Genomic DNA, 27,976 nt, shown 5'->3' with positions numbered 1-27,976 from the left:
CCTCCCCTCTCGGGGGGCGGGGAAAAGGGGAGGGGCGGAGCCGAGGTGCTCGGGGCTCTTCTTAACGCGGCGGACGGCGCTACGCTCCCCGCCTGCAGCGGCGTCGAGGAGCGCCCGCCCTGCCGGTGAGGTGGCGGCTCTCGGGGGGTGGGGTCGGCGCCCGCGCCCGCCGTTGCATCAGCCCCGGGAGGGCCCGCGTGGGTGGGGGGCGGCGGGGAGCGCGGGTGGGCTTTTTGTTCTCGTGGATGTTGGATCGGTATGGATGGGCAATGGGGAGGAGATCGGGGGAAGCGGAGGACTGGGGATGCTCCCTGGGAGCCTGGGCTCGGGGTTTTGGAGGAGGAGGAGGAGGAAGGCTGCTCTCAGGATAGCTCCCAGTATGGCATGCTGCTCCTTACTCTCGCCCTAGCGCTTCTCCCTGCTACCATCGGGGTCTCCTAGGGGTCCGTGGTGTGCTGCGGCGAGCCAGGTTGAAAAGCTCGCTTTGTTGCCTCTTATTTCGTGCATTCCTCCATGCTGGGCAAGGTCTGAGCCGCGCTGTGAGCTGCTCACGGCAGCGTTAATGATGCCAGTGGTGCATGGCAGGTGGGCGATCCTCACTTGTCCTTGGGTGGCTGCTCTCCTGATCACCCTTCTCACCCCGAAGTCTTTGACCACAGAAGTTTGGAAGCACGCTGGCTCTCTTCCAGCTGAGCTGCTCAGCGTGTACGTATTTACCTTTCAAACAAGGCTGTTTGCTGAGCCCAGACGCAAGCCCTGCCTTCCGACAAACTCCTCCTGATCGCAGGAGGGAAAGCCTGGGCTATGGAGATGAGCAAACCTGGGCTGGGGGAGGAAGGGCCTCCTGTGAGACCCCAGAGTGCAGTGTTTTGTGGCTGGGGTACGTCTGCAGCAGGATGGCTGCTAATAGAGGAAGGCAGAGATGCTAGGTGAGGCCTAACGTTTAAGCACATCCTCCTTTTTGATAGCTCCTTGCTATCCTATCTGCATCCTCTGGGCAAAACCAAACCTGCTTTCCACAAGCCAGAGCACTCCTAAAAACCGTGGTGGTAGCAAGGTCACAGGGGCCCTGCTGCAGGCCTGCCAACTCAGGTACATAATTAATCTGCTGCTGGCAGCCGGCTGCTGGGAGGGCCTGGGATGGCCCCAGTTGTTGGCAGCTGCCTACTGCCCACCCAAAGAGGTTGTGGAGTCTCCTTTCTCTGGAGATATTCAAAACCAACCCGGATGCTTTCGTGCATAGTCTACTGTGGAGAACCTGCTTTAGCAGGGGGTTGGACTGGATGATCTCCAGAGGTCCCTTCCCTACGATTCTGTGGCTGAGGGAGCAAAGTGCCTGCCAAAGGCCCTACTGATGCACCCAGAGTGGGTGGCTTCTGGGCATTGCCACAGATGAGCCCCAGAGGGACAAGCAACATCCCCTCAGGCTGGGTGTGGGCTGTGTGAGTGAGATATGGGGAAGCAATTCTAAAACTTGTGGCTGTAGCAGGTAAAAATCCAGATGAGACATTCTCCAGCCTTTTCTCTAGTGCTGTTTTGCTCGTCAGGTCTTCTAAATGAAGATTCATGTCTTATGATGTGAGTCCAGGCAGGTTGGAGTGAACTCAGGAAGCAGAGGCAGTGTTGGACAGCACACCTCTTCGGGGCTGCTCACAGTGTTCCTCTGTGTGGAAAAGGAAGGCTGAACGCTTCATGTTTTCACTAGCTGATCTTATGCATGTCAGTTGCCAGAGCGATGGGAGTTGCTTTGCTGTTGAAGTTGTGCTGTCCTAAAGAGGGAAGAGCATGGAAAGACCACAGCTTTCCTGTCAGCAGGTTGAGTATGCCTGTTCAACCATGAAAAGAAGAGTCTTCACTGAGAGGATGCACGGAGAGATGAGGCTTTTGGTTCTTGCAGCACCTCTTTCTCAAGCCATGGTAGTGTTTGTTCATATCCAGTTATTCCAAGTTACTGGCACCTCCCCTGACAGGAGAGGTGGCTGGCTGCTACTGAGCAAGTAGCAATGCACTATAACAAAAACTCAGATGGCTGATTGTCTCCTGAATCATAGAATTGTTAAGGTTGGAAAAGACCACTACGATCACCTAGTCCAACCGTCAGCCCACCCCCACTGTGCCCACTGCCCATGTCCCTCAGTGCCACATCCACACGGCTCTTGAACACCTCCAGGGACGGTGACTGCACCACCTCCCTGGGCAGCCTGTGCCACTGCCTCACCAAAGTATAGCTGTGGTGTTTTCAAACAGCTTCCAAAGGCTGCGTATATACTGCTACCTCTGGTAACCTTTAGAGATCCTCCAGCTCTCTAAGACCCTGCAGTACCACAGAGCAAGCAGAACAACTGGTTTTTGGTGGTTTACTCATTCACAGACCTGCTTAGCATCAAAGTTTGCCATTCTCAGGCTGCAGTGTGGTGGAGTCCTGTATCTCATCTCTGGTTGAGCAGTCAGCCCTTAGGGCATCTCCCTCTGATCCATCTTGTACATCTGCCTTGAGACAGCTTAATTTCAGCTTCAGACACGACTGGAGTTAATTAGGTTCTCGCACATGTGATACTCTGTACATGTCTGCATTAGTGCTGACACGGTATACTGTAAACAGCCTTAGAAACTGTAGCTCCTAACATCTGTGGAGTGAGTTCAACCCAGGTTGTCCAGGGATTAATTTCACCCACTGTCCTTCAATGCTATTCCTTGTAAATTCCTCATGTAGGAATTGAGGAGTACTTTAGATCTTGGGTTCCCTGTGGAGATTGATGCTGAGATGTGGCCTTGTCTGTGAGGCTTTCTCAATCTATTACATCTGTTTGTGCCCCAGACCCCTCCATGCTTTAGGTTTGAGAGACCGTTTGTAATTTGGCTTTCTAATTTTTCTGCCTTGTGTGCTCTGCAGGTATAAGGGCAGAAGTTAGTCAGGCTTTTCTAGCCAGCCTCTGCCCACACCCCCAGCTATTTCTGGGATTGTTTGCTTTCATGGCAAACCTACATTCAGGCTGGCAGAAGTTCCCTCCTGAAGGTGGGCAACGCTTCCTGCAGCCCACCACCCTCTGGATATGGCAAGCAGCGTTCAGTCACTGTTCTCCTCTCTCCCTGTCTGCGTTCCCAGAAGGCAGGCTGAGAAGGGGGTCAGGATAATGAAAAAGTTGCTGTCATCTTTTGTTTTGGTGATTTCTGCTCATCCCTTTTCCTTTCCCCCCAAAGGTGTCCCCACTAGAAAGGTGCACGAGCTTCCTATGTCCTGGTTTATAGGTCTTTGGGTGAATCTGGTTGTCCTAGGCAGACATCTGCCCCATATTTTGCTGGAGTTGCCTTAGATTGGGCTGGAAGTGCCAGAAAGATGTTTGGGGTGGTGTCTAAGGAAGCTCATTGGTAGGACTGCGGGAGCTTGGAGATCTGAGATCTTCCTGTCGATTCTGAGCACAGCCAGTCACTGGGCTCTTGTCTTGTTCCATATGAAGAGCAACAAGCAATTGCTGCTGCTCGTAAGTCTTCACTGAGGGCTGTGGTAAGAATTCACTCTTGAATTCCTGAGTTTGGCGTGGGATTTCATCCTTCCTCAGCATGTAAGACATTAGGATGACCATAGCTGTGACTGATTCTCTACTACCATGATTAGAATTTGACTATATAAATGTATATGCGCGTACCTATATACTTTGAAGTGGATGAGTGTGGGGTTATTTAAAATCATGCCTAATAAAGCATTTTGAAGGGAGTTGTTGATTTGGAGCTTGCGTTGATTCCGATGGATGATACTGCTTAAGATTGGTATTTGATGACAAGATTTTTGTTGGCAGTGCTTATGGTTAGGGTTTTTTTCTCTCTGGCCTCATTTTCGTTGAAAGTTCTAGCTGCATGACCAGGCTTTGATGAAGCATCAAAGTATTTCCATTCCTCTAAATACTTGAGATAATCTCATGTCTTATTTGAAGGCAATAAATACAGCTTTTCCTCGCTTTCTGCTGTTTCTAGCTCAAGAGGTGATGCCTATTTCCAGCAGTGGATTTGTTATGAATTTTTTTTTTTGCCTTATAATAGAGGAAATGAGATGGTGTTGTATTGCCCAATTTAGAGGGACTCCTTCAAAAGGCAGCTTTTGAAGACAGCCATATTCACTTCTTTCCTGAAAGCAATGCAAAGAACAAGTACTTACATTTCAGATATTTGACGTTTTTACTGCCACAGATTTCTTTCCCTTTCTCCAAAATATTTGTACCGTATTGCAGGACACTGAGATGTGGTGATTTAAAGTCTGAATTTTTTCACCCCTCTATTTTATAAGAACATAGAATCATAGAATCATTTGAGTTGGGAGGGACCTTTAAAGTTCATCTAATCGAATTCCCCCCCAGTGAATGGGGAAGAGCAAAATCAGCTTCCTCTCTGTTTACCCTTGCTGCTGCCTTCCTGCATGCTGAAGTGGTGCGATCTTTTCACAGCAAGGTGTCTTTATTAGATGGGCTTTGTGACTATTGCCAGTGTCTATGCCCAATACTGCATTCACTGTCTTGAGCTTGTGCATATGGTTTGGGGAGAGCTTGACACTTCTTCAATACTTTTGCTTTACAAAAGAAAGTGCTATTGTTCTGAACTGTGAGCCAGGCACCTCCTAGAAATACAGCTGAGGCTAGGTGGAGCTAGAAATAAATGTAACAAAGACTGATAGTATTAAATTATGCTTGTTTATTGTATATTAGCTCTCTTGGACTGATATCTCTCAATCTAGTCCTCATCAGTAATCTACAATAGCGACCACAGCCTGTCTTGGCTTTAGGGTATATATTAACCCAAATAAAGTAGAATGGTATTATTTTGGTGGCATGGAAGTTCTTACATCCATGTGTTGAATTATGTCAAGCCTTTGTCCTGAAAGTTGGCATTTCCAGGGACTTCTTTCCTAAGCAGTGGCAGTTTAAATGCCATAAGCATTTTCTTCAAACCAGCACATAAGAAAGGAATAGGTATGTATAAAGCAGTAGTGGTTAGTGGTGCATGTTAACTCGCAGGATCAAATGCTAAAGTTCACTGATCCTGTGATTAGATGTTTTCCAGTCTGCCAGCAGACCATCAAGACTGCCTGTCTAAGCTGTATCTGTTTTGCAAGCGTTTGGCAGAAGTATGGGGATGAGAGCCTTTCCAGGTCTGGCACAATTCAGTAACACAAAGAGCCATGAATCCTGCTGCAAAAAAAGTGATGAGTAGAACCACGTTTTGTAAGACTTCAGCCAGATTTTTGCCTTCAGTGGTAGTAAGGAAGCTGGCTGGGGTAGGAGAAATGAATTTACTGCTTCTGCCTGTTATTCACAAATTTCTCAAACACCAGCTGCCTACTGAGTTGCCTCATGGTTGAAGTGTTTGTGTGCTACATCCCTGCATTTGCACATTCAACACTAATTCAGTATTGGGAGGACCTTAGGAGTTTGGTCTCCTTCTCAAGGATGAAGAGAAATCTGCAAATGTTCCCTTTCAGAGCCTTTTCCTAAATTGTATACAGGGTCTTTTGGTGTTTGCCCTGTACAGCCGTTTCACCCCTGATGTCCCTAGAAGAATATACCCTGTGGACTGAAGTACTTTCTATTACTCTTTCTGGCTGCCAAGCTTATCGAAGTGCAGACAGTCCAACAGAGCTATTTTCTGCTCCTTTCATGGAGGTGGGCTGTGGGGGGCAGGGCAGAGAGGTGAATAGGTAATGCAGGAAGAACAAGATCAGATGGCCCACGGTTGCTTTTGCTCAATACCTCTGCTGCATGGCTCTCTTTATCCTGCCTATACAACTCAGCTTCACTTCGTTTGGCAGCTTTCCCCTCCTACCACCATAAAAGTGGGATGAGTATCATTTCCCTAAGAGAGACTGTTTCCTAATAGTGTTTTGGTTTTTTTTAACTCGCACGGTCTGCAGCTTTGAAGAAGATTCCAATCGTTTGACCCACTGTACTCTTTCTCCCAAAGAAAGTCCAGTCTGCTGTGCCTTTGCCTAAGAAAATGGAGAAGTTGATATCAGAGAAGCCTGTTCCAATATCTAAGGTACACATTGGTCTTTGAGGATGACTATTTGCCTATCTTTCTCACCAGAATTTAGGGAAGCTCCTTCTGCTTTCAGTGGGATTTCTAGTTGGAATTCTCTTGAGGCAGATGCTATTGAAACCAATGACCTTTGTGCAAGAGTTTTCAAGACCACAAGTAGCTGTGGAGTCTTTCAGCACCACTTTCCAATTAGCCACAGAGTAATCTTCCTCTGTTTCTCTCTGCTTGGACAGGAGACTCTTTATTTCTGGGGGCTAGCTTTTTGTATGGAAAGTGTGTCTCTCACAGGATCGCACTACTCTTCTGAAAACCAGCACCATGGTAATTTCTGTTTGGGTAGGCTGCCCTCAGAAAAACTACATGCTGAAATACTGGAGAAGAACGATCCGTTGGTAGAGAGACAAAACAGAGAATAAGGACTCCTTATGAGTAACACAACTTTTAGCTATTGATAGACAGTTGCAGGGCAATTACATGAATGAGGGGTTGTCCATGTTGCAGAACTTGAGCAAGTTTGATAGTCTCAAGAGATACTCTAGCCTTGTTACAGCAGAGCATCTGAATCACATATCTATCACTCATATCTTTTTCTCTTCAAGGATGAAATACATTCCCTTCCTTCCCAGGTCAAGCCAGATACAAATTCATGCCCTCATGCTTCTGGCAAATACTTCCTTCCTGGTGGGACAGACCATGAGGACCATAAGACTAACGAGAAGGGAAGGAAGTGGATCCGTCCTGATACACCCAGCAAATGCACGTGGAAGCTTGGAAAACCCATTTCTGCCTCCCCCCATCGTCATATGTCTCTGTAAGTACTACTTTTCTTGCTTGCTAGTTTTCAGCACAGGACCTAGCCTGGTCACCTCAGAGCTATATGGATTTAACAGAAGGTGACTGGTTTAAATTGGTGTTGCTTTGCGTGTGGATACACTGGTGCTTCTTAAGTTCAAAGCATAAACAAAACTAAGAACCCAGAGTAAGCATGGAAGGGGCCTTGCACCAAAGAAGTTATGTGATGTGAAACTACATGGACTGAAAGTAGATTACTTGAAGTAACCTGGCAAGCAGTTCTCTGACTAGATGAACAGTTGCACTGTAATTGCTTGTAGAACAGCTGACTGTGAGCAGTGCTTTGCTGCTTGTGCCAGGAAGAAGTTCAGAGCACATAGTTCTTGCTTCAGTACTTGGCTTGATGTATGATTAATCCTAGAGTTCTGGATCAGGCACTTGTTTTACAAAATTACATCTAATAGATATTTTGATTTAAGAGATATTGTGCTGGAGAAGGGATAAAGCTGGGTGTAATAAAACATAAGAAATACTTTGTGTTGCTACTCAGTGAGCTGCCTACTGACTTTGTTTGTCTGTGTGCCAGGCCAGAGCCTCCAAACATTCTGCCCAACATCCTGAATAAAGTTGGCAACACACCATTGGTGCGAATCAACAAGATCGGGAAGCACTTTGGGCTGAAGTGTGAACTCTGTGAGTACTACTGCAGGCAGGAGAAAGAAGTGAGAAACACTGTTTTGGAAACACAGGCAGCTCTGCCTGTAGTGTTGTGGAACTTGGGCGTAAGAGGAATGCAGGGACTCTTTAGAAAATGGAATCAAAATTTCTTCTTTTAATTTGGCAGATTTTCAAATGTTTAAGTTTTGATAGTCTAAAATGTCTTCCAATTTGTATTTTATACAAGGATTCTCCCTGCAATTTTTCTGCTTCGGTTGAGAATGATTTGTATATATTGTATGAGGCTTTTAACTGTTTCTAATACCTGTAGTTTTCACTAGTTTACAAAGTGCAGGTTCTGCAAGTTGTCACTAAGGATCAAAGAAAAGGATTAAAACTGCCTCAATGAAACGTTTATTTAAACTGGAGATATTTGGAGGCAAAACACATTGGTAAAGCATGAATAGAACTCTCTTCACATGAAGGGAATCCCCATCTCTGCTTCTGTATGAAGAGTGGTGAACTGGACCAGATATGTTTACAGTTGCTCTTGAAGATGTGTTAGGGTCATCAGCAAATTGCTGTTTAAGAACGCTGCTTGGTTTCTTTGCTTCCAGTGGCAAAATGTGAGTACTTCAATGCTGGGGGCAGTGTGAAAGACCGCATCAGCCTGAGGATGGTAGAGGATGCCGAGAGAGCTGGGATCTTGAAGCCCGGGGACACAATCATAGAGCCAACCTCTGGAAACACAGGTAGGGGATAGAGAGGTCCTAGCAAAGAGTGGGGAAGATGTTTTTGTGGCTTTCCTGGAGGAAGCACGCCTGAGACCAGAGCGTGGAGGCTGCCTGTGCAGAGGGGTGCAGTGTTACTTCCGTTTATTGTAAACAAACAAACAAAAACAACAAAAAAACCCACAATTCTGCAATGTGCTATGCTGACAAGAACAGCAAGGAAGGAGGTCTGCTATGTTTGCAGGGACTCTTTGCTTTATTTTAAAAAAAAAAAAAAAGAGGAATAGCGTTAGGCCAGATTCACTAGGGTCTCTAAGTTCTATTCAGGAGTTCAGCTGAAATTGTTGGAAATCAAGCCCCAAAAGACAAGCAGCATCCCTACAGCACTGTTTGCTGACACAGCTCTTGCAGTCCTAGATCTTCCACAGGTTTCTCTTGGACCAGCATCTCCTTGGAGGGCTGGTGGAAGGAGCAGTCCCATCAGTCAGGGACCAGGAAAGAGCATCTGATGACCTGAGCAGGCTGGAGTTAACTGGGCTCCTGCATCAAAGCTGTTGTTCCTCTGTCAAGCTGTTCTACCGGTGGAGAGTAAACACAGGAATGCTCCGTGAGCTAGTTAAATATAAACATACTGCATCCTCCAAGGGGGGCTGTGAGATGTGCTACAAACTGCTCCCCTGACTGATGTGCTCTGGTGTCACTGGATGTCTTGACCTGGTTTTAAACTATTTTCTGGGCATTCACTGCTTCCTTCTGATGCACACAAGTTAACTAGGTCAGACAGACTTTTGTTCTGTTCTTTTCTTCTAGTTCTCATTAGTGGAGTCACTGAGATGACTGAGCTGGTGCATGAACAGAAATGTATATATTCTACAACAGAAAACTGGGAAGTCATATCTGTTGCCATTTGCTCCGCAGGTGCTCTGTAGGGGACACAGTGCAACTGAAGCCCTTGGGAATTAAGCTATATCTGTTGTCTGAGCAATGGTGTGTAATGGAGGATATCCATATATTGTGTTCTTCCATTATCTGGGGTTATACTATGACATCTTACTTTAATGTTGCACTTGATAAGTAGTCTCCTTTGCATGGAACCTGAGAATTGGGGAAAAAAAAAAAAAAAAACATATGCAAGGGAGATTCAAGGCAATTACTTCGAGAGCTGTCTTGATGCACTGAAAAGCAAAGACCAGGGAAGAGAATGAACAGAAGAAATAGGCCTTGGCCTGAGGCCACTGCTCTGAGTGTCTAGTGTGTTAGATTTCTTCGCTGCATCTCACTTTTCCCTCAGTGAGAGTCTTATTTTGATGTTTCTTGGACTTCCAGGTCAGTACCAGAAAGTAAAAGGTACTAGTTTAGGTCTCAGAATGCTTTCTTCATTGTAGGCTGCAGGGAAGGATGCTGCATGGTTTCTCTTCAAGCTTTGGCAATATTAAGTTCAGTGCTGTCTTGTTTTACTTAGTTCTGGTACCTGTATTTATCTGTAATGCACTGGAAAAGGTTTTGTTTCCACCCTCTTTAAAAATTAAATAGAATTTAAAGGTACCCGAGTTACCCCAGATTTTTTTATATGGATTTTTCACCCTTATGCAATCCTGAACCAAGCAGAAACAGAGGCAGCTTTGGACAAGCATGTTTCTCTGTAAAGACCTGTGAAGCATTGTCATGGGTGGATGTTGATACTATGCCTGGTACCCAAAACAGCAGGGGAGGTGCCATGCAGCCCTACCTCAGATGCTTATCGGCTGCCTTGCTCCATTTCTTCATCCAACAGAGAAGTGATATGATAACAGGTGTAAGCATCTCAACTGGGAAGATATTTCTGAGCTTAGCTGCTCAAGTAGGCAGTTGAAGACCTGCTGAAAAGGCAGAAGTCAGACTGGAAGTGCAGATTTTTAAACTAGAAATGAGGTGTCTCTAACAAAGCTAGGTGTTGTAACAAGTTGATGTAATGCATTAGAGGCACTATCACACAAAGAATCTAAATTTTGTTGTTTTAGAGAGGACTTAGGTTTAGGAACGTTGCAAACTGGGGATTTAGTGCAGAGTGAGTAATGCAGAATAAGAGGGGATCAAATATTTTCAACATCAAAAAGATTGCTCCAGGTCCTCTTCAGCTTAAAATTCATTCTTTTCATGAGCTTCTTCTGGAAAAAATGGTGAGATGGCAAACAGACAAGAGGGAGGTGAAATGCAGACCACTGGCTTTACCACTTGCACATGTTGATGAATATATATATATAAATGTATTTCCCCCACCCTTGGCCAAACTTTCTTTTGGCTGTGGTCTTCTAAGAACCAGTGTCTTTAGCTCCATCAGAAGCCAGCAACTTTGTCTCTCCCATCTAAAGGCATTGTATTCAAGTCTCTTGTGAGAATCTGATTAAAGCAAAGGCATGCCAAAGCTGGTGTTGTGGGTTTTGGTTTTTGTTGCTTCTCACTATATGCTCTGCATGTCCCTGCTTGCTTCCAGGAATTGGGCTGGCCTTGGCTGCAGCAGTGAAGGGTTACCGCTGTATCATCGTGATGCCAGAGAAAATGAGTATGGAGAAGGTCAGATCTGCTTTTATTTTTGAGTTTAAAAAATAAGCTTGCTTGCACTCATGGAGTTCCTCATGCAAATGAGTGCTGTGGCTTTAGCAGTGATGTAGACTCTTAGGCTCCAAATTGCTGGCCAGACAGACTTCTGCTGAAGGGTTCTTGCCAGTGCCAGGAGAGATCCTGTCTGGAGAGCCATGGACAGAATTGTATTTAGGGCCTGTCCCCGCAGCATTGTCAGCTGGAGAACTGTCATCACAGATATCAAGGGAATTTGAGATCTACACAGCAGATTAAAGTGATTACCTGCCCTTGGGTTAGATGTCCCCCAGTGAGCAAAGGAGGACGAGGGAAGGTAATGGCTGAAGCTTTGAACATTCTTTGGTTCTGCAGTAGGCTGAGCCTTGAGGGAGTCTGCTGGGCTCTTCAAGTTAACACACCAAGAGATGCTGGCAAGGATCTGAATTGTGTCACCACAACTCAGGAAGGAAAATGCCCGCTTACCTTGGGAATGGAAAGCAGAAAACATTTAACTTTAGAGCAAGCCCTTTTCAGGCTTCCAACTAGGGTGATACTGTACGTGAAGACAAGAGAGCAGAGAAGAGAACTGGTGCCTCACAATTGGAGCAGCAAATCAGTGTCAGCAAAACCACTGATCTCGATGACAGATGAGAGCAGGCATAAACAACATCCCCTGAAGGGATGCCCAGTACTAGCCCTGGAAGGAAAGGTAACGTGTGGCCGTTGCCATGCTCCACAGAGCACCAAAGGCTTCCATTTTGAAGATAGTCCTTGCTCTGCCTGTCATAAAATTTCTTGCCCTCATAGTATTTGAGCAGTACATAAGGCCTTGGAGGATCTCCTTTGCTACCTGTGACTAAAGAAGGAGGTAAATATACATCATTTGCATTTAGATAAAAAAAAAAAAAAAGAGGGCTATGGCACTGTTAGAGATCAGAGCATATGTGACCAGCACAAGAGGAGGCAGAGTTTTGCCTTAATGAGGCTTCTCAGTATGGAGTCATAGTCCCTACAGACCTGAACACCCAGAATGGCAGCAGGAATTTGACAGTGAGGTCCCAGGTAAAGCTTCTGGTTTTTCTGATAGTCTTTGTTTGCTACAGGTGGATGTCCTCAAGGCTCTGGGTGCTGAGATTGTGAGGACTCCAACAACTGCCAGGTTTGATTCTCCTGAATCTCACGTGGGTGTAGCATGGAGACTGAAGAATGAAATCCCCAACGCACATATCTTGGACCAGGTAAGAACAAAGTGTCAGAGATGTAGGTGTATCACAGCAAGAGGTGTTGTGGCATTGGTCCTCATGTCCGTGGCTGGAAGTTCCTACTGTGTAGGAGTGTCTGTGAGGGAAAAATGACCCACTGAGCGGTGACCGTGCTGTAGGGTAGTGAGCTTTTATATTCACTAGAGGGCAGTAGTAAGCCTATGTTTGCAGAAGCTAGGGAAAAAAAGTGGGTTTCTCTACTGAATTGATAGTGCCTTGTGGAAGAATTGGTACAAGGGTCATCTTTTTTAAAAGAAACTTTCCCACAGCCAGGCCTGATCTTGGTGTTGGAGATTTGCTTGTAACTGAGAAATACCCTTAGAGCAGGTCATTTAGGGAGGATGTACTTCCTCTCAGGCATTCTGCCTCGGTCTAGATAATAGATAAAGAAACAGTCTGGAAAGTGTATGTACCAGCTGTGGGTCTTGGAGAACGTTTGTCATGTTCTTGAAATGCCTGATGGTGTAGATTTGTTGTTTTTTGGTCTACTTAATGGCCATTTTGTCTGTCAATGCAGTACCGTAATGCCAGCAATCCCCTGACACACTACGACACCACAGCTGAAGAGATCCTGCAACAGTGCGAAGGTAAGACTGCTCTGCTGCTAGCTTCTTCTTCAATGAGTCTTTCATATTCTTTGTTGTTATGTTCTTGGAGAATGGACCTGAGATGGTTGAGAACTGGGTTATGATACAGCAGATCCTGTACATATGCCATGTGTCATTAGAGAACTGCTTTACTTCAGTACTGTTACTAACCAACTGTTTTCCATTAAAGATTTTTAAGGTTCTCCAGGTGGAGAAAATAGTGATACTTAAATAATGTAGGGGGAAAAAATCTACACCTAGAGTAGCAAAAAGGAGCAGGGTCGTTTTTTTCGGCTCACAATACAGAATCAGGTATTTTTACACTCTCAGACTAAATAGTCCGTTGCTCTGAAAGCTCCTTAAAATAGAAGACCACAGGAGTATAAACTGCTCTGCGTTGCAGCTGTCACCAGTAAGACCAGTTTTCTCTGTTGTGGTAATTTCCATTTAGCTCTAGGCAGTCTAGCTGGAGTACCAGAAATGACTGAGCTGTGGCAGCAGAGAGCTTCAGCTGGGCTAACTCACCCAGGTGAGGAACTCAAGAGCAATTGGAGGCATTCAGTGTGATTCTGCAGGAAGAGACTGTACAGGAGGCTACTGACCTGCCCTGTAAAACAGTGCAGTTAAACTTCTTTGATGGGACCCTGACCGTTGAAATAAGAAATTCAGTTATTACATTTCTTCTAATGAAAGTGAGGACTGTGTGAAGGGTTCTTTTCCATCCTTCCCCCCCAAAAATCCTTCTAATTGTTCAGAGGACGTAGTTTGTATTTCTGTCACAAATGTTAAGAAACTTTAATTCAAAGTGAGTATATTTTAACAAACTGCCATTCCACAAACCTAGAGTCTGGATGAGTTCTACCTGTCGACTGCATTACTCTCTTGGTTCTACTTATATTTCCTTATAGGTCAAGAGCGATTAAATTGGTATTACTGAGCTTAAAACAATCTTACCCTGAACTTGGTGCAGTGTTGTTCTGTTGACTTGAAGGCACTTGGCTTTGTATACAAACTGACCTTTTAAAATGTGCTTTACTCACAAAGCTGTCAAGTGCATGCACCAAGGAGACTGTGATGGCTGACAGAAGAATGAACTGTCATACCTATGATAGCTTTGCTGGGTGCTCATGACCAAAGCAATATATGAAATAAGAGAGTAGTTGTGTCAGTCTCTCTCAATGAACATCTCTCCTTTGCTCTTTCTGCTCATTCAGTAAATTAACTTACAAAATGAGCTGCACATTCCAAGTTCAATAGTGAATTATTCTGTATCAACAAATACAGCAACAGGAAAGTATAGGTGTCATCAACTCAATGGGCTGCCTCTTAGCTCTGCCTGAAGCCTGACAAACTGCTGCCTTGCCAGGCCGCTGAAGGATATTTCAAAGCCATTTTTTGAAGTAAATGGGGATGGAGCAAGGCAATCTCATGATAGATCTCATATAATACAGTTCTTGGGAAGCAAAAAGCCTTATCTTGCCCCTTTTCTGCTGCTGCCTGTAGTTCTGTTATATCAAGTCCACACTTAACTGTGAGTTTTTAATCTATCATTCTCAGGAAAATGTCATGACTGCCTTTTCTTTTTCACCTTCAAACAGGGAAAATAGACATGCTGGTGGCTACCGCTGGTACAGGAGGTACCATCACTGGCATCTCCAGAAAGCTGAAGGAGAAGTGTCCAGGTTGCAAAGTAAGTGGCAAGCCTAAAGTGTGTCTCTTTAGCCTCAAACTGCTCTGCTTCTTGGTGTATCCCATTCCTTGTAAGCCAGCCCTGGGTCTCTGAGAGAAGCTCTTGGAGTTCTTCAGTTGAAAGTAGTTCTGAGCAGCAAAGGAAGGTTTTCAGACACTGTCTGAAATCATTATACTCTGGTCTTGCTGTTGACGAGAATTCAGGTTTGGCTCAGCAGGTAAAAACTGGCCCTCGGGTTCTTTCATTGGGTGTTTGACAAATGTCCTTTGCTGGTGTGCACAGCAGCCCTGTGCTTCCTCTCTGATCATGGCTTGGCTTCTGGCACTTTCTAGAGTGCCTGAGTTTTTTGCCAAGTGAGTCTTTCTCTGCACAGACCAATGTGTGTATGTGTACCAGTGTGCAGTTTTGGATTTCCTCACAGAAGTTCGTATCCTGTTTCAGTCATTAGTGTTTTCCCATATAGTCAGAGAGGGAGGAAAAAAAAAACAGCACCAAAGTAAAGCTTGTTTTTCATGTCAAGCATAGGTACATATTGACTGTAATGATGCCTTACATGTTTACAAAGACAGTTTTGTCTTGGAAACCCTTTCCTCTGGTTAAATGAAACAAAACCCCTGTGGAACAAGTAGTGCCCCTGACTTAGTGGTCACGGCCTGAGAAGACTAGATGGGTGGCTCAGTGATCAGAATCATTAAGGTTAGAAAACACCTCTAATGTCACCTAGTCCAACCATTGACCCATCTCCACCATGCCCACTGACCATGTTCCTCAGTGCCACATCTCCATGTTGCTTGAACATGTCCAGGGACGGTGACTCCACCACCTCCCTGGGCAGCCTGTGCCTCTGCCTCACCATTCCTTCTGAGAATAAATTTTTCCTAATATCCAACCTAACGCATTCTGCTCACAGAGGAGGTGAGCATTGCCAGGCAGAGATGAGCAGCAGACTAGTCTGCTGTTAGCTGGCTGCATATGCAGCCGGAGTGACACCAACAGCTGTAATAAGGCTAAGTGCTCACTTGTAAATAGCTGTGTTCTTGAACACAGTGTGTCATGGTAGCCAAAGTGAAAACTGCTTCTACAGATCATAGGTGTTGATCCTGAAGGCTCAATCCTTGCTCAACCGGATGAACTGAACAAGACCGACAAGACAATGTATGAAGTGGAAGGAATTGGATACGATTTTGTCCCCACGGTGTTGGATAGATCTGTAAGTCATGCTTCTTGGTTTCCCGACCTTTGCCATACGTTGGTTGTGAGGTGGAAGGTGGAGGAGAAACTTGGGAAAGCATTTCTTTGAGCTGAAAGGGGAGAGCTGGCGGGGAGAATGATTCCTGTTCTTTCTCATAAGGAAAAGCTGTTCTCAGATGGCTTTTGTACTGAACACATTTGTCTTGAAATGCTAGGAGAAATGCTGGGAAACAGAAAACAATTTTGTACAACATAGTAATTCCTTTTTTTTAAAAAAAAAAAAAAAGAATAAAATCCAACACTCCCTCTCAAAAGCAGTATGACTGTGTTTAGTCCTGCGCAGAAGCTGTGTCCCTAGGAAGCCTTCCAAGGGGAAGAAACAGGTTGATGCTCTTTGGCTGTCTTATAACAGCCTATTTCTCAGAGATTTCAATAAGGAGACCGTAGTGCTAATGTGGTCATCTTCCCTTGGCAAAAAAAATTCTACTTAGCATTTGTAGGATGGGATCCCAAGCACGTCGTGCTCAGTAGGACAGCCTTTGGCTCAGAGAGCATGGGGTTGAATTTACAGTGTCATTCTGTAGCCCCCCTTCCATATCCCTCCTCATTTAAAGAGACCCTCGTTTCTGTCTTCCTGCCCCTTCCTAGCTGGTGGACCAGTGGTACAAGAGCAATGATGAGGAGTCATTTGCTTTAGCACGCATGCTGATCCGAGAGGAAGGACTGCTGTGTGGTAAGAGTAGATGTGAATCCTTTGGGTTTCTGAGTAATATGTGGGAGGCTAAAGCCTTGTGCGGTTCACGGAGACCTCCTTACACTTCAGAAGCTGTCTTCCTCTGCTGACTCTCCTCATCTCTTTCGTTCTTCTCACTGCACATATATTCTGACAGTTTTGCCTCTGATCTGCATTTCTCCAGGTGGCAGCTCAGGCAGTGCAATGTCTGTAGCTGTGAAGGCAGCCAAAGAGCTGAAGGAGGGTCAGCGCTGTGTTGTTATCTTCCCTGACTCTATCAGGAACTACATGTAAGCACCTGCTTGTTGTCTCTGTGGGAAAAGCATGAGGCAGCCCCTCAGCCCTCCTTACAGCAGTGGCAAGTTGAATGCATATCTCTTGTAGAACCAAGCTGCTGAAGCAAGGAATGTGCTTGGGGCACAACTTCTGTGGTATCCGGAAAGGGTCTGAAATGGAGCCCTATGAAAGCAGAGCTCCTCCTGGTGTCTCATTTTAAGTATATAACCATAACCAGTTAGTTAAGGTCTTAATGGAAAAGAGAGGCTAATTTATTTGAGGCCACTGGTGTTATCCCATTCCCAGAAGGGTCTCTTTAAGGCTGTTGACCACTTTCTCTGCCTCTGTCCGCAGCAGAACGCTGCACTGCTGTGGCAGTAGCCAGTGATGGGTAGAGTTGACAGGTGGCAATGTGAGGGATTTGAACTTTGCTGAGAAGAAATTTCACACTTGCTACATTGAAATATATTCCAAAATGTGCTCTCTTTAGTTGTGTTACATGATTGCTATTGCATCCAACACAATAGCACTGTATTGTGCAGTCATCTGCTGTGATAACCTGACTACAAACTACAGAAAGACCTGGGCTGAGTACATGTTGACACTTCTCTGTCCCAGACTGTCTCTTTATCAAGTTGCTGGAACTAATGTAGTTGAAGCGGCCTTTCCAATGGGATTCATTTTTCTTTCTATGAATATTTCATCAGTATGTGCCTGGCTGGTAAGCTTGGATGGCAAACATAGTGTACTTTCAAATATAATTTAATTGTTAGTGATAGTGAGCTGTAAACAGTCACTGTGTTATTAGTATTACTGTTAGATATTCAGCCTGCTAATGAGCTTTTTATTGCCTGATAATTTCCAGGTCCAAGTTCTTGAGTGACAAATGGATGATTCAGAAGGGGTTCATGACAGAAGAAGACTTTGTCAAAAAACCTTGGTAAGAATGACAGATCCATTTGGATTCTCATGAATCTCTTTTGCAGCTCTCTTTATGGCAGTTGCTAATTTAAAGCTTGCTGCAGTTTATAGTACTTCCTTTGTGTTTTAGTTAATCTTTCGTGGTGCTGTGTTGGTGCATAACTGTGGCTATTTATCAAGTCTGCCTAAATTAATTACAGTCTTTCTTTGAGTTCCATGGCAGCAGAAGAAAATTTGATATTTAATGACTTTTGAATAAAAAGGGTTATGTCTGAAATGAACGAGTAGTATCCAGAGAACCATACCAACACCAGAGTTCTTGATGGCAAAGCATTACAATTCTGCATACCCGAGGGAGGATCTTCTATAGTTTGCTACCTGTAATACCTGTAAACGTAACCCTTTGAGCAGGAGCCTGGGATTTTCTTTGTGAGATATAAATACTAGGCTCCCTCATCTATTATTTTTCACTAATCATCTGTAATCCAGCCAAGTAGCTGAAATAGGAGAAGTGTTTCAGTCTTAAAGCTTTCTCACACCTGAATTAATTTCTATGTTGATGAGAGAACTGTAAAGCCTCGATGCCTTTACTAGCTCTGGCAGAGTCTAGACTCTTCCTTGGAGCTTTTTGTCATTCTTGTAGTGGCAAATGCCACGGTAGGTGAGCAACTGGTTCTGTTCTCTCCCTAAAGCTTGAATTGCTTTGGTTTTTATTTTGTCCCAGGTGGTGGAACGTCAGTGTTCAGGAGTTAAGCCTTTCAGCTCCCCTGACTGTGCTTCCAACAGTTACCTGTGCAAAGACTGTTGAAATTCTCCGGGAGAAGGGATTCGACCAGGTACCAGTTGTTGATGAATCTGGGTATGTCCATATATATCACTATTCATCCATATGTATCACTTCTCTCACCAGGTCCCAAGGTGTGTCTTTAGATGCTGGATAGAAATATAATATATTCTTCAGTTATAGTAACGTTGTTCTTAAAAGTTGCCTTAAATGTTGCCACACCAGTGGTGGTAAGTTGTCATGGTGGGACTGTCCTGCCTTTCATGTTATAAGCTTCTGATGGTTATCATGAGACTCTGCGTGTGTCTGCAGGTTGGTTTCCTTGTTTTTACAACAGCTGTTTAACTTACCAAAGCAACACTTCATATTTAAAACAAACAGTGCCCAACTTACCCATCTTCACCACAGCTTCCACCAATTTCTACAGAGCACTGTATTAAGATGTAGTGAGGTAGTGACCCCCTATAAGCCAGAGTGTATATAAGCTGTAAGGCAGGCTGAATAATGAACAGAGCTGCCCAGTTACATTCCAGTCACAGTGCTAACACAAGGGATTCATTTTTACATTCCTTGTAGTATGCTTGTAGGGTGAAGGGGAGTGAGCAAAACTGAGGAGAGCATGACCTTGGCTTTGTCTTACCTTTCAAAAGGAGAAATGAGGACGTAAAACAGTGATGCCTGCTTTTCAAAAGCTCTCCAACTGCAAAAGCTGGAGGTCCTCTTTTGAGCTAGATGCTCAGAAGGACCAGCCAGCCACTGCACCTGCTGACTTCTGTGTGTTTCCAGCACTTCTAAGAACTGGACTTCAGGTATCTCCTGTAGAAACACAGAATCCAAATGTATAACAACAATAATGTTACTTCATGAGACAACTGAAATTGCTTCTGCAGGCTGGCTGAGAGTGGGTGTTTTTATCTTTAGGAACACTAAAGGCACTTGTATTGTTAGCTGTATCTTATTTCTCTTCTTTTCCAGGGTGATTTTGGGCATGGTTACTCTAGGAAACATGCTTTCTTCGCTGCTTGCTGGAAAAGTTCAGCCTTCCGATGAAGTCAGCAAAGTAATCTACAAGCAATTCAAGCAGGTAAGCAACAATTCCCCATTCTCTGGTATAAAGTACAACTGCAGGTGTCTTAACACTACAGTGGCAACAGATTGGGTAAGGTTTACCCAGGACCATACAGAACAGCTGGTTTTGAGTGCAAACGTGGGACCGTGCTAAATTCTGTCCTAGTTCACTCAGTAGCTCCTAGACTTGTGTTGTGGCCTTATATTGAGCTGTTCTATTAATTCAGCAGGGCTTTTCTATTAATTCCATTAATTTGGCTTTCTTCTCCCATTCTTGTCCTTTACTCCCTCCCCGAAACTCAGCACATACCTGGGCAATTGACTTTCCAGCAGAAAAGAGAGCAAGATACTGAAACAGCTCTTAATAAATAATTTCTGTACCAGCTGAAAAAGGAACTGTTTGCCTTCTGTATCAGGTGTCTCCCTAGAACAGGGGTGGATGGACAGTGAAAGCTGTTGTTGTCAAGATATGTGAATTTCACTGGTTTCACTTGTCCATCCAATATGGTGTGGCAAGAGATCACAAATTCCCAGATTTGATTGCTCTTCTAGAATGTATGAGTATTGTTGCTGTTGCTTTGCTTCACTTACAGGAGAAATATTTTCTTAACATGGAATGCTTAACTTAAGTTAGCTTTCACCAGGTTTTCAGTTTCAACAGTCTCACAGAATTCAGGAAATATGTGGAATGCTGCTGTTTGGTCTACAAACTACAGAGTCCATGAGGTTGAGAGGAAGTGCTAGTTCTTTACAGACCAAATGTAAATGTATTTTTTCCTTCCCAGGCAGATAATCAAGGATCAGGTGGAAATGTGGTGCGTAACAAAGCTATTTGGTCAATGTTCTCCCTCGCTTGGACACCTCAAGAGTTTCTGGGGCTGGTGTTGTGCACTTGCTTGTGTACCTACGGTAGTGTTAGCTGTAGTAGCCAATTCTCTGCACTTCTGAGGTTGTGGCTTTTTTCCATGGACAGCTTGAACTCCCTCATGCTTCTTCAGTATAGATCAGCTTAACCATTTCTTTTCAGCTTTGATGTTTCTTGGTGGAGGATGGAAAGGGAGCAACACTAGAGCGGTGGTATTGCTAACGTACTAACTAAAAGCATCGTTCTTCAGTTATATTTCATTTGAATTGATGGTTTGATGAGAAACATGGTTAAATGCATATAACCTCAGAAGTATTGTGAATTTTGCCTTTCTTACCACTTTGGTCAAGCTTATTTGGCTTGTTCACTGGTGAAATTGGGAGAACGGATCATCTGTGTCACTGAAATGATATCCTGCAGTCAGGATCTGTAGCACAGTATGCGTCATTAAGAGGTCCCCTTAGCCTGTGAATGCCAAGGCAAAACTGTCTTTTAACAACATAGGAAACTCTGAGACTTTCCTGTTACTATACCTAGTGGTTGTTAGCCTGTTTCCTGGTGTGATTTTGGTCAATGTCCTAGGCCATTTAATCACTGGCATCGTCAGTGAAGGAGAGCCTCCTTTTAATTTATCTGTAGGGACACGAATAATACTGTGTTACTTGCCCAGACAAGCAGTCCTAGTCATGTCTAGTTTGGTAGCATGTGTGTAGGCTAATGCTGCAAGGACTTAAAAGATTTAAAAATAAAAACTTAAATATGAGAAAACTCATGGGAAAAATACCTTGGGAGATTGAATGAGTAGCAGTGTGATAGATGAAACTGGCGTTCTGTCAAATTTCCATTAAAACTTCAAAATGTGCTTAGGTCTTCATAGCTGCCCCAATACTGTCTACAGACTGCTTCTCCCAGTCCTTTAGCTTACGTGGTCTCTCAAAACAGGTCTACTGATAGCACGCAATGAGATGGCAAGAAGTTCTACTCTTCAGCGAGCTTTGAACTTGGGTTCAAAGCGTAACTTTAGAATCTAAGTTTGCACCAAGTGATGGTGACTGATAGCTGACTTGACTTGGGAGTAAATCCAGGTTTCCCACTATCCCTCACCTTACACGTAAGCTTAAGGACTGGTCCTTTGGTACGCACTATTGCCTGCTGGTCCATTAAGCACAGGCAGCAGCGAATCTTCGTCTTCTCTCTCGATATGGAAACCAGAGTTCTGTGCTCCAGCTGAGCCCAACTGTTCATGCTGGTGATGTGTATTCCCTAGTCACAAGCTGAGCTCACTGCAGAATAAAAGCTTTTTTAGTCTGGGGTACAAGACTTACCCTTACTACAAATTCATTTAATCCCTGAAGTATGTCAGATAGTGGTTGTTGCTGGTAGTTGCGGAGAGTCACCTGGATGATAGACTTGTTGCTCCTGCTAAGTACTTTAAAGCATTGAGGAAGAATCATTTTGTGCATTCTTTCAAAGGTTTCCAGCAGGTGATTAGCTGAGTGTTTCAGAAGGAGCTGTGTTCTTTCTGCAGAGCCAGCGTGGACTGCTGTCTTGTTTAGTCTTCTCAAAGTTGAACTGCTATGCTCAAAATGAATTCTTGATTCTCAGTTTCTTGATTTGCACCTGAGCACAGTGCAGCTGAGCAATGTTCACCCTTGGTTTTGGATTTTTTGGGCTTTTCCCTGATCCTCTGCTCAATTCACAGATTGTATTCACTTCCACAATGATTATAGTCTGATTCATTTGCTCTCTCCCAGTCTCGCTAGAGTAAAATCACAAAGTATAATCTGGAGTTTTATGGAACTCCTCTCGTTACACATGGAACACTTCTTTATCCTCTCCCTTATAAACATTTTTCAGCTGTTGAATATATTCATTATGTTTTCAGAATCAGAATGAAAATTTCACATACTGCTTTGTGTTTTGTTTCATTTTCTTGGAAATTAGAGGTTAAAAAAAAAAAACCTTCTGATCTTTTAACTCAGCCTTGATTTGTTTGTGTTCTGTGGTGCTTTAGATGTGAGCACTGATGTACTTTTTTTAACACTAGATGGAGTATATGGTGATGATACACCACTAAAAATGTAAGGGGCTGTTTTATTTAAATTCTGTAACTCTCTCTTCAGATTAACCTGAAAGACAACCTGGGGAAGCTCTCTCATATCCTGGAAATAGACCACTTTGCTTTAGTGGTTCATGAACAAATTCAGTGTGAGTATGATGTACTGCACCTTAAAAGATGCAATCTTTATGAGTGGTAACAAGAAGCAAATACAAGCGGTTCTATCACAATGAATGTCACAGTTTGACTACATTTTTTTTTTTTCCTTCTAAAGCAAAATCTTTAATTTAACAAAGTGTACTAAGAGCTTGATGTCAACACTGACATCACTTTCTTAAAACAACTTAATATTTGTCTTATAACGTATTCCCCTTCACCAGACACATCTTTACTCTAAATTCTACTCTTTTTCATCTTTCTCAAAACTGTTTATACTGCTTTCTTTATGAACCGGAAATGACTAAAAATCTGCAAAGGTTATAGCACTGTTATACGTAAATGAGAAACTAGACTGAAAGCAATAACACAGCTCACCAGACCTGTTTGGCTGACAGCTATGTCAGTTGTGATTGTAAATGAAGAACAGTCATCAAATTCGGGCTTATTCCTGATGATCTCCCTGAGGATGTGCTCTTAACTTGGTGCTGACTAATATAACCTCAAATCTCACTAGAAGCTTATAGTGAAACAAAGACTGAGTAAATGACAAGTCCAAGACAATCCAGCTGTCTGAACAAACCAAGTATAAGTGTGCCAAGCATCTCAGCACAGCCAGACTAAGAAACAAGGGACTCCAGACCACAGATAAAGAGACAGAGGATGTTTCAGATCATTTGGTTCCCCGATCAAAAGTTTATGGTCACAATATCCCCTGAACCTGTGCTCTCAGAGTAGCAATGCTCAGGGAGTTAATAAGGTTTTTGGTATAAATGGAAGGGTACTGTACTGTTACTTTCTGCTAACCCTGTATTTGACAGGGGCATGGGAGGAAGGAAGTGTTGCACATTCTACTCTAGTGACTCTTAGGTCAAACAGGATATTATCAATTTGTAACCTGTTCAAGCAGAGTGGCAGAAACAAATGTATGAAGAAAGTGAGGCTCTATAACCAAGGATTTGGTTTGAATTTTCATGTTGAAATGAAGTATGATTAATCCCTATCCTTCCCATGCTGCTTCATTTTCTGTGAGCCCTGTGTTAAGGAGCCTTTCTGATATACAAGGGGACATCAGTGATGCCCTGGCACTTGCAGCTAGGATGGCTTGGGCTTTAACAAAGGGTACCATAAAAGCCAGGTGGGGTGGTGTGTCTTTGTGCCTCCTAGTGGTTGAAATGCCCTTTTTGTTTCTGTGTAGATCACACTGATGGTTCCTCCAGTAAGCGGCAAATGGTGTTTGGCATTGTTACGGCCATTGACCTGCTCAACTTTGTGACTGCGCGAGAGCGGGAAGGAAAGATCAACTAAAGTCAAGGAGCAAACTGGAACCTCTTCAGTAACATTTTGCAATCTCCAGCAAAGAATCAGGTTTATTTCTTAGGTCGAATGGTCTGTTCTTAAGGTTTTTGTTTTTAAATTCTGAAAATAAGCAGTTAGCTATTCTGGTGTCAGCTATACAGCTAGTGCTTTCTACTTATTGCACAGTTTCTGGGAATTTGTTTCTTAATCAGGTTACACAATATTTCTTAAGACAATTTATTTTTTTACTTATATATATGTATGTAAAAATATTGCCTAAATTAACTGGTGTGTTCCTCACCTGTTGCGTCCAAAGTCTGGCTTTTCAAAAATGTTTTCAGATGCATTAAATATGTTGAAAAAACTTAGTAAAGCAGAAGTCTAAGAGCTCTGAAAAGTATTTTTTTTAATGTGCAGGGTTGTTGAGTTAGACAATATAGCGTAGAAACAAAAACATGGGATTAGGCTGTGGAGAAAGGAGGAGCTGTTTCCCTTTTGGTGACATCAGTGTAAGATGGGAGCACAGCATGAGGGCTGGAGTTGAGGTTTGGTTCATCCAGCTCCTCTGAGACAGAACTGACATGGCTGACTAACAAAAAATAGGGATTTGTTCTACACAGTGCACCAGCTTTCACTGCAAAGACAGACTTTTCTCCTTTTTCCAACTATACCTCAATAAGTAAGCATGGGTGGAAAGGAAGAAAGCCTGAGGTTTTTGACTGAAGGTTGTTTAAAATGATGCTGTCTTATCTAGGACATTCCCCTCACTGCCCAGACTCATTTTTATCTAAATTCATGCCTGTTTTAAAAAAGCCAGAGGTAATCCATCAAGAGTGTAAACTGTTTTTCAAGTCCTGATCAAGTGCTGCCAAACTGCAGCTCCTTATGGAATGTGCAGTAGATGAGTGCATCAACAACTTCCATAATTCTCTGGGTTTTTCAGTAGTGTTTGACTTAGGTGGCTGCAGCAGTTTGTTAGTAGAAGCAGCTCATCCATGCACTGGTAATGATGGATGGAATCACCCTGTAGTTAAAGAAGCAAAGTGGCCATTCTTCCTCTTAATTAAGACTCATCATATTCTGGCTGGCCCTTTGCCAGGAATGAAAGTTATGATCAGCAAGAGTGACATTTGTTAGCTTCTCTCTTCTTTCTACCCTGCTGGCCTCCCTCTGGCAGTGGAACCGAACTGTGTGCCATGAGGAAAGGTGTCCTCTGCCTCCCATCAGAGGGCCTTGTCTCATGTCAGTACTGAGCAAAACCATAAAGCAGAGCCTTTGCAGTTGCATATCGGGTGATGGTGGCCTGGAGGAGGCAGGAAATACAAAGGTAGGCAAGAGCTCAAAGCCAAAGTGACACCAGAGATGCTGTCAACCCACCAGGAGTGTGACAGGTTAGTTTATCTGCTGGCTGCTTCTTTTTTTTGTGGCTGATAAGAACTTTGTTGTAATAAAGCCTCAGGCTGATGTGTTAGTTCTTTAATGCTGTGCCCATGGAAGCTAGGTTAATTCCATACTTGCTCAGTTTACTTCCTTAGTCATTGACTGTCCCTTCAGATTAGGGTTAGTAATGAAGTAACATAACTCATAGTCTCCGTTGAGAACTCACTTTCTCAAGAATGAGTGATGGAGACTTGTAGACAAACAAACAAAAAAGTTGGGAGTTGGAGGTCATTGAGTCACAGTCAGGAGAGGAGAGAAAGGAAGCAGAAGTCACCAAAGTGATCTGCTGTCTGTGGCTTGGATGGAAGCAGGTGGCCTTGCAGTTAACTAACAGGTTGGTGCTTTATCCCTCATGGGTTATTCTCCAGGCAGAAGACAGTCTAGATCCACTTTCTGAGACTTTGTTAGTGTCTGGATTCATCTTTTAAAACTGTTTTCATAGAAGCTAGACAATAAGAGTCTGGTTTGGTTCACTGGGGAGACGAAGCACCCTCCGGGAATGATTCATCTTTAATATCCATTGTGGAATAGAGGTGAATGACACCAGGAGATACTTACCTTAAAATATGATTTAACCATTAAATTCATATAATAGAATCATAGAATGGTTTGGGTTGGAAGGGACCTTTAAGATCACCTAGTTCCAGCTCCCCTGCTATAGGCAGGGACACCTCCCTCTACACCAGGTTGCTCACAGCCCCATCTAGCCTGGCCTTGAATGATTCCAGGGAGGGGGCATCCACAACCTCACTGGGCAACCTATTCCAGTGTCTCACCACCCTCATAATAAAGAATTTCTTCCTAATATCTAGTCTATATATACTTCTGTGAGATTTAAGGCAGTTTTTGCGAAGACTCTGGAATAAACTACCATACAATCTAAAAATTTGCCACTTCAACAGCAGCTGATTCTAGAGGATGGTAGGTTTCTTTAGGGTTTTTTTTGGTTGTTGTTTTGCCTCATGCTTTGTAGTGATTCTGCCAGTGACAGATATAGGAAGTCATCTTTCAAATGGAATTTTGGAGCTAATTCCCCCAGGGGTCATAAATAGTTTAGTACAGTTAAGGGCAAGTCTTAGCAATTCTAACATAGTTTACTTCTTAGCATAGACAGAACCTGTAAATGATCAGTTGTATATAGACATCAGTATTTCAGCCCAACTTTTAAATTTCTTTCCCAGTTATTTCAAACACTGTTGTCAGATGTATTTTCTTACATGTTCTTAATTTCCTGAGAGCACCAAGAGGGACTTGTTTCTTTGGTTGTATTTTCACTGCATCCTTGGATTTTGTGAAAGAGCCTGTGTACTTCACTGGCTACTACTGACTGGAATGTTTGCTACAACTGTAGCTTTACTGCTGCTAAATTTTGGCATTTAATGTTGCTCTTAAATATTTACTTTACTTTTTATCGATTTTTCTCTTTGTTTTTCCATCTGATCCTGTCTACGGGGAAGAGGGCACTTCAGTATTTCTTTCTCCTTTTCTTTTTGTCCTTGTAAAAACTCCACCTCCCACCCTGATAGAATTTGGCAAGAAATCTGAGGATGGTGAGTAGAAGGCGATTGCCACACTTCTGAGAAGTGCAGTACAAGAGACATGTAGGATTGCTATGTTCAGGTTGAGGAAGCGGAAGATTAATGGGTAGCTTTACCTTTGACTCAGTGGGAAGTGTGAAGATCTTAGCTTTCTGTTTTAGTTTACTGTTCATAAATTAATCTCTGCCATGTCCTGAAAACCAGGTAGTGTCTGTAAGACAGAAGAGCTGGCCAGAGCTGGCAGGGAAGAAGCACTGTGAGTCAAAAGCAATCCAAGTAAGTAACCCAAGTTAATCTAGCTGCACTGCTCTGCACATTGTTAGGAACTCTTTCCTGCTCTGCACTGACAGAAGGAGATGCTCACTGACAGCTTTTATTCAGAGTAGTAACCTTGTATGGTCAGTGGAACTGGGGAAATAACTGGAGTTTCTGAATGACTGAAGAACTTTCCAGAGCTCTCTTCTGTAGTAGGGGTGGGGACAGCAAGGGGACAGGGAGTCCTGCAGAATGGAAGTTCCTGTGATGTGAAATTTCATGAGTGTGATGCTTTTCTGCATACCTGAAGGTGCTCTTACTACCTTGATCCTAGTGAGGAGCTGTAGGGCTATAATGCTGCTTTACTTATCTATCTCTGTGTCAAATATTGTGAGGACCAGGAAAGACATCGCTGTTTGTTTGGTCTTTAATCCAAAGTGCAAGTCTGAAGCTTGAACAGAACTGTCTTCTTAATTTTTTTCTGAAGTGGGTGCCTGCATCTTCTGTTTACTTGTGCTGGTTAAGCACATGCTGACCGTCAGCCTGAAAACTATTTTGCACATCGTTATTTATATAAACAATTTATGCTGTGTTTGTATGTCACTATAGGAGAATATCAGTCCTTTCTCTTTACTGTTGGCTCTGCAAGAATGCTTCTGTTTTCTCACCTGAAGACAGTTATCCAGTAAAAGCTGTATATTTTGCAAGGAGTTATCAAGCAACGGTGTAAGGATCATTTTTAAGTTGTAATGACCAATATTACTTCCCACTTTTTCCACAAGCCATGGCTGACTCCAGAACTCTGTGTAGCTGAGTTTCCTATAAGTGGCCAGACCAGTCCCCTGCCCACCAAGCTCAGTGCTAAATGGTTTCTGAAATCTTCTGTTGTGAGTTTTGCACATTGCACTCACTGTTAGCAGTTGCCTGGCACTGCCACTGTTGTCCAACAGCCTTTCTAACTGTGTGGTATCAGCACACTACAATGACAGAGGGAAGTCTTTCTATGTTTTAAGGAGCTGGGAAAAATTCATTGCACAAACATTTGCAATACGATGTAAAGAATTCAATAAATGCTATTTGATTGCATAA

General features: G+C 43.6%; 1 protein-coding gene across 5 annotated transcripts; it reads left to right on the top strand.

Annotated features, from left to right (window-relative positions):
- On the top strand, positions 27 to 27,973 carry LOC110403453 (cystathionine beta-synthase-like). Of its 5 annotated transcripts, none has more exons than XM_021406672.1 (18): positions 27 to 125; positions 5,900 to 6,024; positions 6,651 to 6,835; positions 7,403 to 7,509; positions 8,091 to 8,225; positions 10,678 to 10,757; positions 11,867 to 12,001; positions 12,543 to 12,612; positions 14,211 to 14,302; positions 15,387 to 15,512; positions 16,142 to 16,226; positions 16,411 to 16,516; positions 17,368 to 17,442; positions 18,148 to 18,282; positions 19,183 to 19,291; positions 20,061 to 20,090; positions 22,264 to 22,348; positions 23,554 to 27,973. In XM_021406672.1, exons 2-18 carry the CDS (start codon positions 5,983 to 5,985, stop codon positions 23,661 to 23,663), a joined length of 1,707 nt encoding a protein of 568 aa, XP_021262347.1. In that variant the 5' UTR covers positions 27 to 125; positions 5,900 to 5,982; the 3' UTR covers positions 23,664 to 27,973. The 5 variants fall into 5 exon arrangements, with proteins under 5 accessions (XP_021262347.1, XP_021262335.1, XP_021262357.1 ...); XM_021406660.1 differs by having other exon boundaries at positions 6,624 to 6,835; XM_021406676.1 differs by having other exon boundaries at positions 36 to 125; positions 5,950 to 6,024.

The sequence above is a fragment of the Numida meleagris genome, chromosome 1 (assembly GCF_002078875.1).
Source record: "Numida meleagris isolate 19003 breed g44 Domestic line chromosome 1, NumMel1.0, whole genome shotgun sequence".
In the NCBI taxonomy this organism is placed as follows: domain Eukaryota; kingdom Metazoa; phylum Chordata; class Aves; order Galliformes; family Numididae; genus Numida; species Numida meleagris.
Note: the sequence above shows the minus strand (reverse complement) of the source record. Positions and strands in the feature narration are given on the sequence as shown.

Coding starts and splice junctions, on each gene's coding strand:
- LOC110403453 (XM_021406660.1), top strand. CDS start 5,983: ATGGAGAAGTTGATATCAGAGAAGCCTGTTCCAATATCTAAG. Junction 18,283..19,182: donor CCAGTTGTTGATGAATCTGG/GTATGTCCATAT, acceptor CTTCTTTTCCAG/GGTGATTTTGGGCATGGTTA. Junction 19,292..20,060: donor TCTACAAGCAATTCAAGCAG/GTAAGCAACAAT, acceptor TTTCCTTCCCAG/GCAGATAATCAAGGATCAGG.